At 52.8% G+C, this 13,726-nt stretch overlaps 1 protein-coding gene and 1 long non-coding RNA gene across 4 annotated transcripts in view; one reads left to right on the forward strand and one right to left on the reverse strand.

Moving 5' to 3' along the window:
- The window catches only part of Camk2a (calcium/calmodulin dependent protein kinase II alpha), a 64,368-nt gene extending 51,201 nt beyond the window's left edge, over positions 1–13,167 (forward strand). For 2 of the 3 annotated variants that reach the window (XM_006985133.4, XM_006985134.4), the window contains 4 exons: positions 3,310–3,385; positions 5,838–5,932; positions 10,042–10,270; positions 10,530–13,167. In XM_006985133.4, the coding sequence (XP_006985195.2) occupies positions 3,310–3,385; positions 5,838–5,932; positions 10,042–10,270; positions 10,530–10,533 (404 nt within the window). In that variant the 3' untranslated portion in view covers positions 10,534–13,167. Of the gene's footprint in view, positions 1–3,309; positions 3,386–5,837; positions 5,933–10,041; positions 10,275–10,529 lie in introns of those variants that run through there. The other variant, XM_016003679.3, reaches the window with a different exon arrangement.
- On the reverse strand, positions 7,456–9,950 carry LOC143269597 (uncharacterized). Its single transcript, XR_013046122.1, has 2 exons — positions 9,817–9,950; positions 7,456–9,005 (listed from the first exon to the last, which is right to left on the reverse strand). It is a non-coding gene; the product is annotated as an uncharacterized LOC143269597 (long non-coding RNA).
- Positions 13,168–13,726: the final 559 nt, after the last annotated feature.

Genomic DNA, 13,726 nt, shown 5'->3' on the forward strand with positions numbered 1-13,726 from the left:
ATCATCTGGGTGAGGAGACTAGCCAGCGGTCTGCAGTGAACAGCTGGAAAGGCTGCTTGTAAAGCAATAGGAGGTACTAGAACCCTGGGAAGGGAAGGACCCTGTTAGAATGGCCTTCAGATCCACAAGCACCAGGAGCCAGCCAGGTCTTCGGTCCCAGAGGACAAAACTAGGGAGATTCTTGCTCTAGTAGCTTTGACTCTTGGAAAGCGCGGTGTCCTTGTCCTGGTGTCTGAAGGCATAGCTAAGCCAGGCTCACCTCGCAATGAATTCATGGAGGCACATTGTTCAGTGTGACTCCAGACCTAATACTGTACCATTTGAGACCGTGTGTCACATTCAGAGGTGTGTTCAGCCAGCTTCAGGAGCTTTGGGACAGATGCAAACTTGCAGTGGATCTGGAAACCACATTCCCCAGAAGAGAAGATGGGTCAGGGGAGGGCAGAGACTGGGGAAAAGGGGCTCCCTTGGGGGCTCCAGGAAGCAGAAAGAAGAGCTCCTACATATAGTTCAGAGGCAGACTTCAGCCCGGAAGGCCCCAAGCCCACGAGGTACGTACACACAGTCAGGTCCAAATGCATTTGTCTAACACTGATGGCTGCTGCAGCCCATAACTCCGGTAGGACTGTGGCCTATGACTCAGACCTGCAGGAAGCACACAGCCCATCTGGAACCTTGAGGCAGGGCTTGGACAAGTTTCTGCTTCCTGGTTTGCAGATGATAGGTATGACAGCTGTCTCTCGGTGAGCGCCAGGCCTTGCTCTGAATGCTTCAGTTCAGACACTGTCACTCAAATGATGGATGCATTGATATTGGGTGCTTGGAACACAGGTGCTCCCAGGTAGGGCTGCATGTGATTGCTCTTTCTACCGCGTCTCAGAATAACCCTAAAATGTAGGTGCTTCTGCTATCTCCATTATCCATATGGGTAAACTGAGGTCTACGGTCGTCTCTTAGAGCTATGAGGAGACAGAACAAGAATCCAAGCTTAGAGATCTTGACCCCAAAGCCCAGGGCTGGACCACTTTGCCACATTCCTTGTGAAGGCAGCAAGAAGCAGCCCGCAGGAGGAAGGAGATGAAGGAGATGAAGGAAAGCTATGCTGGAAGGTCCCAGGGCATGGGCAAGGGCTCTGGCTCAGCTTCCACAGCCTGTCAGGAGCACGTGGGTTTGCTCTTCATTGTCCCCCCTGAGCCCATGGGGAGTGGCTAGTCTGCAGTCCCCGCTGGCAAAGTCCACTTGCCCCAAAACCTGTCTCTGCTTTTGAGAAGAATAGCATGGCTGACCAGGAGCCCAGGTTCTGAAGCGCCTCAGAACAGGTGTACAGGTAGCTTGGGCAATTCCAGAGGCAGGGCAGAGGTGACAGCCCAGGCTCTAGTTGGGAGCCATCTGCTCATTCATTCATTCATTCCATATATGTATGTTGGGTACAACTTCTGCCCTGGTGGGCCCCTGAAAAAAGGGGAACAACCCTCGTGATGAACGACCCTCGGGCTCTGATAGACATTCCAACCGGTCAGGGCAAGCTGGCTGATCAGGAGCATCGTGGTGGCTACGTTGCTGGAACATTGTTCTCTCTGCCAAGTGCACGCTACATGCCAAGGGCTATGCTGGGTACGGATGTAGGGAGAGTTCAGTTGTGGTGCTGAGGTGAAGCTCTGGAACTCCACAGGCTACGTCCCTGGCCACAGCTGCACGTACCCACTTGCTTAGTCTGTGCTGTAGCCGGTAGGGTCGGGCCAGCTCCAGATGTGCAAGGAAGCTGAGTCCCCCACCTCCAGGAGCTGGCACTGAGTTTAGAGATACGGAGTGAGTGCTAAGCAGCTGTGAGGGGTTAGTGTTCTGAGGACGTGGGGTGTGAACATGTGGGCCGCAGCACCAGGATCCCGTAGAAAAAGCTCTGGGCCGTGAGCCAGACCGCACCCTGTGTTTCATGTCCCTGGGCAAGCTGCGACCCTCGCTGGGCCTCAGTTTCCTCAGGAGCCCAGAAAGGAGTTTGGGTTTCTGGCCTGCAGTAATTCTTCCAGCCCGGATGTCCTCAGAGTCCATCTCCCCCGGGGTCTGAGGTGAGTGCCTGAGACAGCTGGCAAGAAAAAGGGCAAGTCAGAGGCTCGGCCAGGTTTGGTTCTGAGGCTGGGGGATGGATGCTGAGACCTGCTGAACCCACTTCCTGGGCAGTGGGGCCTCTGCCTCACCATGGAGTGGTGGCCTGGTTTGGGGGAGAATTGCATCTGAAGGAAAGAGGGTCCTGCCCTGGACTAATTAGGGTAGGGTCTGTTCTGCTCCGCTGGGGCCCAGGATGCTGCAGATTCCTTCATTATTGAGGGTCAGTCATCTCCTGTGTTGCCCACCTGCTGGGGGTCTGGGAGGAGCAGGCAAGGCAAGCTGAGGTGTGGGCTGCCGGCCACGGCTGTGCTTACCATGAGCACCTGCTGTGGGCCGGGCTTGGGGATACTGCTTCATGCTCAGACCAGCTCTGGGAGGAGGACACTTTTCTCTCCACCTGACAAGCCTGTCAGCCCTGTGGTCCTCAGCCCCCACGGCCCATGAGGGCCCCAGCTGGGTTTTAGATGAAGATCTGTCTGGAATTGAAACCTGAATGCTTGGCGCTACCGGCTAGTTCTGAGTGAATCTCGTTCCGCAGGTGGGGATGCCTAGCGAGGGTCAGGCCATTGCATGTCTAATAAGGGGCCTGGCATTTAACTCTCTACCAGAAAATCAGCCTCCTGTCTTTCCCTAGAAGTTTCTAGGCAACTCGGCCTGAATCTTATAGTCACTCAAATTGAGGGAAAACTACCTAGACAACACAAGGGATGAGTAACCTCAAAGGCTTTCCTTTGTGACCCCAAGTTTGCCTGTGGGGGACCCCTGGTTTGTGACTGCCAGTAATCACGCGATGTGTAACATTGTTTCGATTCACACGGCAAATCAAGATGGCTGTTTTGGGGTCAAAACCCGGCTTCAAACAAGACCCAGAGTCTGAACGTCCACCATGGTGTCTGGAGGTCAAGGCTGGCAGCCCAGGCAATGCCTCTGCCTTTTGTAGCGCAGGGAACGACACCCCCCCCACGCCCCCCCCCCCCTGCCAACCCGCTTTCAGCCTCAGTCTCTTGTGGGAAACGGGGCTCATGATCTCTCTCTCTCCCAGGAATAGCAAAAGGTTGAGTGAGATGATCTGTACACCGTGTCAGGTCGCCACAGAGCCTGCCTGGCACGTGCTGCCCGGGACTCGGAAGCTGGTACTTGGTCCCCCCCCCCTTCCCGTGACTACCGCCGTTATTATTATTTATGTCCTCTCCTACCTTACAGTGCGCAAACAGGAAATTATCAAAGTGACAGAGCAGCTGATTGAAGCCATAAGCAATGGAGATTTTGAGTCCTACACGTGAGTCAGCCAGGCTCATTCTGCATGCTCTGCCTGGATGGGGTTCCGGGGGTGCTAGCTGTGGGTTACTGAGCAGACTCACTCTCTGCATGGGCTGCGAATGAGATGGAGCTCCGTCCTTTCTGGCCTGCACTGGGGGCGTTCGCGACACTACCTGTTCCTCTTCCTGCCAGCCTGTTCCCAGGAGGAGCCCCAATAAAGCTACTTTTGTTTTCCTGCCCCAAAAGAAAAGAGGTCTGTGCCCTCTCATGGGAAGAAGGGAATGGAGGCAGGCCCTTCTCCATCCTGCCCAGGGGGTCCATTCCCTGGATCTCCACAGTCTTTGACTTCAATTGAGCAGGAATGGGCAGGGACCCAAAGGGTGTGCACCATCAATGAGCAAGAGTGAGCAAAGTGAACCTTAAACCCTCTGGGGAACGAGGCACACAGTCTGAAAACAAATCCACTGCTCACACACCTGCTCCAGCCCTTGGATAGGCAACTGTGTGCATAAACTGGGCTTCAGCGCCCCCTAGTGGTCACCACACATTTGCTGGTCTTTCTGCCTGGCCCAGAGAGAATAGGTAGGTGCTCTGGGTGTAGGCGTTGGCATTTTGCCCAGGGCCGATGGGGTCTGGACCTGGCAATCCCACACCTGCTTTTTGGTGGGCAAAAGCTTCCAGAGTGACCCTTGCCTGTGGGGTTAATATGAGGTGGGAACAGCCTGGCTGGTGTGATCTCAGTTCACTGGAAGCTGCAATGTGCATGCATTCTAACCATGGGAACTAAATTCAGTCATTGGAAAGTCATTGGTTGTCTCTGGAGGAACAAGGTACTCGAGAGGCATATGTGAAGCCCAGGGTCCTCACATTATACATACATACATATACATACATACACACACACACACACACACACACACACACACACACACACATATATGCTTGGACATGCACTTGCATGTGTACAAGTTACAAGTATATGATGAAGGAATGCACACAGGTATGTGTGCCAGAGTGTGGCAGGGTGTTGCATCAAGGCATGGAAGCAGACTCAGTCACTAGTCTTTTGGGTAGTTCTAGAGATGCTAAGTCAGGATGTATCAGGTTGGTGACTCTGAAAAACCACAGCCAGGAAACAAAGAGCCAGTGAGGTGGCCTTTCTGGGTGTCATGGGAAAACTTCCCCCCCTCTGTAATGTTACAAGCTGTGATATCAGCCTACTCTAGGCCTTGAAGCTTACCATGGCCTTGGGGCCTGGGGTGCCCTGGAATTGTAGCCTGCATGCTCCTGAATCAGCCCCTTCATCTCCTGAGTCTCAGTTTCTACATACGTACGATATACTTGGAGCAGACAGCCTTCAAGTCCTTCACGGATGCAGAGGACCCAGACACCCCCTTAATGAAGTTCTGCCGCAGGGCTGCACTTGAGGTAACCTCAAAAGCTTTGTCCATCCCAGACAAGGCCGGGCCTGATGTCCTCTTCTGAGATTGCCAGCTCTAAAGTGGACAGGAAGCTTAGCCTGCACAGGGGCCTTTCCTGACCCTAACTTCTTTGCTGTGGTCACAGGGGTTTGTGTTGTACCTCAAGAGATCCTCCAGGTATATAAATGACTCCCCATTTGCATCCTGCCCCTGCCTAGCAGTCACACCAGAAGACTGACAGCAGGAAGGGGCAGTCAGCTGAAAACACACAGCTTCCTTTTGCTGCCCCCCCAACCCCCCGCCACATTCTCTGCTTCTTCTTTGATATCATCCTCTTAAAATTGTATTATTTTATGTGTATGGGCGTTTTGCCTGCATGTATGTCTAGGTACCACATACATGCCTGGTACCCATAGAGGCCAGAAGAGGACCTGGAGTCACAGATGAGTGTGAGCTACCCTCGAACCCAGGTCCTCTGGAAGAACAACCAGTGCTTTTAGCCACTGAGCCATCACTCCAGCCTCAGGGACATCATCTTCTTTAAGGCTCCTTTCCTCGTTCACAGCAGAGGAAACAGTCAGGGGTTCCAGCCATAGGGTCCATTTTGTCCAAATTAGTAAAATGCACCTCCCCCATGTACACACCTAACTTGGGGAGCTGAGGTCGGTTTATGTAAAGGAAAAGGCACCTCACCCCAAGAGACAAGTTAGGAAAAGCCCCTTTGGGTCACTGCCTGGGAATGGGGTACAGTGTGGAGAATGAGGAGCAGGCTGTACAGCATGATGCCTCACCCCCTCCTGGTACTCTCGCTCCCAGAGGGAAACGCACATGCTGGGGACCCCATCATCAGTAAGCGGTAGAAGCCGGGCTGAACTCGGGCTGCCTGGATGTAGCTGGCACCACCTGTCCTGCTCCACAGTGTGGAAACTCCTCCTTTGTTGACCCCTCGAGGAAGGTGTGGTCATTCCCATTCTCCAGCTCACCCTCTGAAGGGGGGCGATGAGAAGTCATCTTCTCAGGCCCCTCTTTCCTCTGGCTTCCTTCCTCCAGGAAGATGTGTGACCCTGGAATGACAGCCTTCGAACCTGAGGCCCTGGGGAACCTGGTCGAGGGCCTGGACTTTCATCGATTCTATTTTGAAAACCGTGAGCAATCCCTTGTCTCTGGGGTGCCTGTTGTCTGCTCTCCTTCCATGTCCTGCTGGATGGCACAGCAGGGTGACAGGCAGGGCCTCAGGGGCGGCTGAAGCCCCTCAGGAGCCAGTGAAGAGGAAGATCCCATGTGGACAGGGGTTGGTACCTTCTTGGTTCCCTCTCCATTGATTGCCAGCTGGACTACCAGCTGTCCTTCCTATGGCTGAGGATGGGGTGAGGCCGGGGTGGGTCCCCAAAGACCAAAGACACCTATGATAAGCCTCCCCAGCCCCTTCCTGCCTTCTAGCCTGGGAGAGTTATGTGGAGGGTCTTTGTTCCCGTTTATAGACAGGGAGCTTTTACTAACTCATACCACAAGCTGCAGTCATCTGGAGGCTTGGGGCTGTCCCAGCTGCCCAGTGGCTGACACGATGGCTCCTGGGTTAGGATGCATATGACCTTGTAGGCAGGGAGGAGCAGAGATTTCACACTGCTGTGCCCTGCCTGTTTGTCCAGGTCTCTGTCCTGCATGTCTGTCCTTCCTGGGCCTCTCCTCTGCAGGAGAGGTCTCAGAAGCTTGCAACCAGGGTGGGCAGGGTTCTGAGCCTGGGCCTGAACCAGGGAGCTTCCTGCTTGTCTGTGTCTTACCCAGGCCAGGGGCCAGACAGGGACCGAGCCAAGGTTAGGATATGGAGGATGGACCTCAGGGGTGGGATAGTGAGCCTACCTCCAAACGACAGGGACAGACCACACACACACATGCACGCACGGACGCACGCTTTCTGGTATTTTTAGGCACCACAGATAGCATTGACTCAAATAGCAAGAAAGCCCTCCTCATGGAGTGCTCAGGCAGAGAAAGACCCAGCTCACACCTCTCTGACAGTTCCCAATTTCCCTCTCCCCCCCCCCAAGAGCAGCAAGGGCTCAGATGCCTTGCAGGCAAGAATGTGGGACAAGAATGATCTAACTATTTTCCCTTCATTGGACTTTCTTGTTTACTCTGTGCAGCCAATTGTCCACTAGGGATAATGCTGGAAAGCTTTATTGAGAATAATCACATTCGGGCTGGAGAGATGGCTCAGAGCTTAGGAGTGTGTACTGGCTCTTGCAGAGGACCTGGGTTCAGTTCCCATTACCCATGTCAATGTCCTAACTACCTATAATTCCAGCTCCAGAAGATCCAGCGCCCTCTTCTGGCTCCCATAGGCCATTGCGTTCTTGTGCACATACCCTTACCCACCCACACCCACACACCCTGCCCACATCAAGCACACAGACACATAAAAATAAAATCCTAAAAATAAACAAACACATTATGAAGCTAACCAGGATCATCATTTCGTGAAATAAGCACAGATGGTGTTTACATATGGTCTCAGACACAAAGCGCAGGTGGTATTGAGCCGACTCAAGGTGAAACACCATTCTGTCATTCAGAAGACATTCCCACTATGACCGAGAGAGGGGAAGTGACTTGTCCAGAAGAATCCACAAAGCAAGCTGCAGACTTAGCTCTGTCTCCATCTGTTGCCTTTCTTTTGCTGACAAGGCCCGTTCTGTCAGCATAGCAGCCAGGACTCCCCACCTCCGGGCTTGCACCCCTCTGGCTGTATTTTAGGGAGTACAGGGATTCCAAGTATTCCCTCTTTAAAAAAAAAAAAAAGAAAAGAAAAGAGCTACATTTCCTTACAGAATCAGACAGGATCCTCCATGCTGAGTGATGGAGACTGGATTCTTTTAAGAGAGGAAGCTGGACCTTGGGCCCTCTCTTCCTGTGAGCAGCTCTCCACCATTGGGGGACTTGACCGTGACTGTCATTATACCTCTGTCCTCTGGGGGTGCTGTTTCCCTGCTGTGGTCCTCAGGTCTCCACAGCGCCAGGCAGAGACCAGGCTAAGGCACTCGGCAGGTGCAGGGACCACCACCGAGGGGTCCGAATGCAAAAGGAAGTCCATGTTTCTGGTCCTGCTCAAGCAGCAGGTGCTCTCTCAGAACTGGCCCCGAGACCCTGTACTTAACTGTGCTCACTTGTCAGGAGGACTCACAGGGACGTGACCCAGTACAGCCTCTCAGCCCTGCAGAGCTTCCTTCCTGACTGTCCTTTCCTGCCCAGCACCTGGCCCTGTCCCCCACCTTGTCCCCGAGAAGGGTATCCTGGGAGCTGCTTCTCTGGTCAAGTAACACCATGCTATGTTAGAGTCCCTGGGATCCCAGCTACGATCAACAATGGCAAAGTTTATCCCCACCACTACCAATGCTAGGCTGTTGGTTCCTTTGGGAATGGACGTGGATGGTCCTAATCCAACCACTGTGAGCTTGTCTTCTGCGTTTTTTTTTTCCTCCAGAAATTGACAGCTTCCACCAAGTCAGATAGTGGTTTTGGATTCATTTTCCATGCATATTAATGGACACGTTACCTCCAGCCTCATGCATCATGTTCAGGAACATTTAGGGAAGTCTCATGCACTTTGGAAAAGGAAAACTTGGTGACCCTTAGCCTCTAGAGCAGTGGTTCTCAACCTTCCTAACGCTGCGATCCTTTAATATGGTTCCTCATGTTGTGGTGACCCCCCAACCATAAAAGTATTTTTGTTATTATTTCATAACTGTAGTTTTGCTAGTTGTTGTGGATCGTAATGTAAATATCTGTGTTTTCTGATGGTCTCAGGTGACCCCTGTGAAAGCGTCGGTTGATGCAAAGGGTCATGACCCACAGTTTGAGAACCACTGCTCTAAGGTTATTCTAAAAGTTTACATTTTCTGTGCCTGGGAGCTCAAAATTCTGAGTCTGTTAATTCCGTTTGAGACTTGCTTATTGAAGGCCTGGTCACACGATGATTATAATAGGAAAGGGTGGGTGCCGTTAGGTGCTTTTTTTCAGTCTAGGGAAAAAAAAAAGATAGCTTACATTTTCCAGGGGCTATGTAGTTTGCAAATTGTGTTGGGTCATAGAATCAGACTATGAGGATGGAGAGGAAATCCTGGTGTTACACAGTCTCAAACTGGGGCGTCTTGGGTAGTGTCGGAGACCCCACAGTTGAGGCTAGCTGTTCACATGGTTGGGACCAATATTCAGGCGACCCTAGGGGAGGACACAAAGGTTCTTGTCAGAGTGAGAACCCGATGGCCTCTGTCTGCCCCTGGGTCAATGTCTTCTGTGCCTTTGTTTTACATCTTGATGAACAACTTGAGAGTTTCTAGAATACTCTGGTGATGTTGAGAATGGAGGTGGGAGCCATTTCCAGGCACTCTGGTTAGTTGTCATGACAACAAGATCTTCCCGTGTCTCCCTAGCCCTAGAAAGCCCTATGACCTCACTCCATGATGACTAACACGATCCCCCAACACTGAAGGTTCGAAGATTCTACAGTTCCATTTCCCCTGTGTCTGTAATTCAGTAGATGGCAATAGAGTTTTGATAAAGACAGGGTGGGGCCCGTCCAGATTACAGACATGTCATGTGGTTTACAGGCTATGTTACATTTGGATAACAGAACAATAGTTAAAAGTGAAGGCTTTCCCTATGAAAATCCAGAGAGATTTCCAGATCTCTTGAGCAATAAGGTGTGAAACATGTGGTACCCAGAGGAGCTGTGGGCAGGGTGCCCTCTAGACGGGACAAGGGGTCCTATTCGCCACAGTCCCCACCACTCCCTACTGCCTCCCTGACCCAGAGGGAGTGGCCTGGTTGCCATCAGCATCTTATTCCCAGCTCAGCCTCTGTCATTTAAGCGCTGGCCTGGTCCCAGTGTGCATCTGTGTTCAAGAAAAAGCAACAGTACCTGGTTCAGTAAATTGTCTGAGCTTCGTGATTTTGTGTGTACAAGACACTAGTTCTAAAATCCCACTCCCTCTGTGTTTGAGCAGTTTGGCATGTCTGAAGTCCGTTGTACCTTATCCGGGAGGTGGTATCCTGTTACCTAGGTTCCACAACAGCTCTGCCTTGACTCTCGGGTAGCCGGTCCCTGTCCCAGAAATTTCCCCTACTGCGTATGAGTCAGGCAGAGGTGTCTCCCTGGAAAGGAAAGCTGGAAGCTGAGCGCAATGGAAATGAGGCAGGAAGTCCCCGCTCCCCTTGGGTTGCACTGCCTCAGCCCCTTCCCCATCCCTGCCTCCAGTGTGGTCCCGGAACAGCAAGCCCGTGCACACCACCATCCTGAACCCCCACATCCACCTGATGGGTGACGAGTCAGCGTGCATCGCCTACATCCGCATCACGCAGTACCTGGATGCCGGCGGCATCCCCCGCACGGCCCAGTCAGAGGAGACCCGTGTCTGGCATCGTAGAGATGGCAAATGGCAGATTGTCCACTTCCACAGATCCGGGGCACCCTCCGTCCTGCCCCAGTAAGAATCCTTTTCTTCCCGCGCCGCCGCTAGGGGGAGCTGATGCGCTGCCGTTAGGGGGAATTACGGGGTGTTGACCTGGTGCGGGGTAGGGGTGGGGGCAGCGGGGCATGCCCAAGGGAGCAGGCGGCTGCCTTCTGCCTCTCTGAATAGCTACAGAGAGAGTGACAAGAGACTCTGCAGATCCTGGGGGGAAGCAGGGCGGAAACCCGGGGAGGCAGCCCGTGTCTAAAGTGGTGGGGCTTACGGTGTCTTACAGTTGAAGGACCAGGCCCGGGTCCCTGCGTTGTCGCATCGCAGAGATCCACTCTTTGTCCGTGGAATGTGGCTGCTGGTCCTCTCTCGGATTTTGTTGGAATTCTCCTTGTCCTATCACCCCATTGTCGCCTCTGTACCTGCATCATGACAATCCGCTCCTGCGCACAAGCCATCATAACATCCAAGCAAATGGCCAGCTCTTCCCGGCTCCACCTCTCCCTCCTCTCCCTCTCCCGCCAGTGGGGACCTTCTTCAGGCTTGGGTACCCAGGATGCTGGCCCCAGGAGCCCTTACCCCCCACAACCACTGTGGTTGGCTTGGCCTAGCTTTGGCTGTAGGTGAGGAGGCCTGTGTGCTTACTGGGAAGGGAGGAAGAGGAGGGCAAGTGTGCCCCTATCTTGGATCCCTCCTCTTCTGGGGTCCCCAGGGAAGCACGAATGAGCCCCTCAATTTCCAAGCCAACTCCTTATGGGGGAGAGTAAGAGAGGAGGAGCCAGTGCCGGGAGCCCCTGCCTGGAACTGCTGTGCGCATCGTCGATGCTGGCCCTGCGTTGACCAGACCATCCGCTGTGGGGGAGGGGTGGGCAGCTCTCCCCTTCCTTCCGGCGCCCCACTGACTGCCTCAGCCCTTCTGTGAAGATCGCCTCCCGCGTTCACCTGCCCATTCTACCCTCCAAACGTCCTCGGAGAATTCCAGCTTCTTCTGTCGGAGAGGAAATCTGATGGTGTTTCAGGGGCAAAGCAAGCAACATTTAGGTATCCCCTTCTACTTGGACGCATGCCTTTTTACAGCCAAACTTCTGTGTATTTCGTAAATGGATTTTGCGTTAATGGATATTTATGTCTAACTAGACCTCAAGAGTCGGATCGGGTTGAGAAGTGGGTAGGAAGAGGGGTGAGGGGAAGTTTTTACTCTGTTCCAGATTTTTTTTTTTTTTTTTTTTTTTTGGCGGTGGGGAGGTCTCTTTCTGAGGTGGCCTCACCCCCCAGGGAGCACAGCTTCCTTCCATTCTGGTCCCCAAGGTCAGCTGACAGGATTTCTTCCAGGGCCAGCATGACTAACATACAGTGAGTGAGTCAGGGCCTCGGAGGCCACCAGGATAGGAAGATCCAGACTTGACATGTCTGGAACTGGAGTTGTCCTCACTACTGTACTTCCCAGGAATTCTTTCCCCGTATCTCTGTGCCAACCCCCCACCCCATCCCTCACTACCTCCTGAGCACGCACCCATTACTTCTTGGACGAAACAGAGCACCAGAAACTTATTTTCCTACTTCACACTGAACTTGGGCCGGCTCTAGTGCGCCTGCCCGCCCGCCCTCCCTCCCTCCGTCTCTTCTCTCCCTTCCTTTCTCTTCCTCTCTCTCCCTCTTCTTGGCTCTGATATGGAATGCTGTGTCTCGTCCATGGGGATCTCCTGTCTGCACTGTTTTCTTTGCATGACTTTATATGCAGTAAGTATGTTCAAAAAAAAAAACAACAAAAACAAAAAAGAAGAAAAACACTCAGCAAAATCAAACGACATGTTTTGGACAAAATAATAATAATAATAATAATAATAATAATAATAATAACATTCGAGGTTGTATTCTCAGTGTCCAACTTGGAATTCTGTTGCTGCCTCTCTGTGCTTTTGGTCTCCGTGTGGCCGTGTTCTGCCAGCATGAGACATTGTCCCCTCTGGAGGATTCTAGGGGAGGAAGAGCCGTGTGTCCAGGGCTTTGGAGACAGCGCTGATCCTCTCAGCTTTTCTGAGGGTGGACTGGAGCAGAAGTGGAAGGGATGTTTAACCCAGAGCTTTCTGGTGTTCCCCTCCCCCCCACGTAGTGAGCTATGTGCTGGGCTCTTCTCTCAAGTCCCGCTGCCCGGGGACACGTGCAGGGCAGAAGAGTGACTCTCTGGTCCAAGCCACCCCACTGTAGTCCTCTGCCCTTGCCAGAGAGACACTGCTGCCCCAGGCCCAGGCATGGGCCCTGGCCCTGCCTCAGAACCAGGCTTCTTCATAAGGCTCAGCGAACCCATTGTCCCCAGCCAAAGGTAGAGGAGGGTGTGGCCTTTACCAGGGGATGCTGCAATTACCAAGTAAGATCTAATCCCTTATTCGAGCCTCAGTTTCTCCATCCATGTTCCTACCCAGCGTGATGGAGGGTCAAACAAGATGTTGACACGAAGCCCACCCCACGCAGGAGAGCCTGCGGGGTTGGCCACTGGCTGGCCTACTTATGTGCCAGGCCTGGCTGGTCCCTGTCCATTTCCCTACCTGCCCCTCATTTTCCTCTTTGGTGCCCGTCTGTTGCTCGCCAGCAATGGACTGCAGGGGAAAGAAGTATTTGGGGACTTGGGTGGCTTTGATTCCAGTCGCTGCTTTGGGTGAGGCTTTTGCCCCTCATGGGGCCTCAGTTTCCCCAACCAGAAGACGTCTGTGCCCTGCCTTCCGTTGGCTAACATGCCCCCTGTCCACTCTGTGCCTCTCCATACGTGGAAGCAGTGGAGGCAGATCCCTACCCCAGTCTGAGACGGTCCGCTCTGCAGAGGCCGCTCCTGTGGGTGGGCAGCCAACTGGTGTAGACCTTGGGACACTCCCAAGCAGGCAGGGGACCGGGCAGGAAAAAAAAAAAAAAACTGCCCAGAGGCCACCCTCACCAGACAAGCTCCATGCTCCTCCCAAATACCCTCTAGATGAAAAAAGAAAGAAAGAAAGAAAGAAAGAAAGAAAGAAAGAAAGAAAGGAAGGAAGGAAGGAAGGAAGGAAGGAAGGAAGGAAGGAAGGAAGGAAGGAAGGAAGGAAGAAAGAAAGAAAGAAAGAAAGAGAAAAGAAAAAAGAAAGAAAGAGAGAAGAAGAAAGAAAAAAGAAAAGGCAAATCAGAACTCAGGCTCTGGTCAGGGTTGTAGGAAAAGCCTCTCCAGCCTTATGTGCCATAGCTCAAATCCTGCCCGGTGGCTTCCTGGCCCCCTTCAAAGGGAGACCCTTGGGGGAATATGTTTGCTAGGTTCCTGTGCTGGTTTCTTTGTTACTCTCTGTTTAGGGTTTTGTTTCAGTTCTCTCTTTCTCTCTCTCTCTTTCTTTCTTTTTTAATACGTGGCTGTGAACTTGAATGACCACTGCTCAAACTTTCTGCTACTGGGGGTGGGGGTGGGGTGGGGTGGGGTGGGGGCGGGGGAGAAGAGATGTCTGTTTTATTCTTGGTGTTTTCAGT

The sequence above is a fragment of the Peromyscus maniculatus genome, chromosome 19 (assembly GCF_049852395.1).
Source record: "Peromyscus maniculatus bairdii isolate BWxNUB_F1_BW_parent chromosome 19, HU_Pman_BW_mat_3.1, whole genome shotgun sequence".
Classification (NCBI taxonomy): Eukaryota; Metazoa; Chordata; class Mammalia; order Rodentia; family Cricetidae; genus Peromyscus; species Peromyscus maniculatus.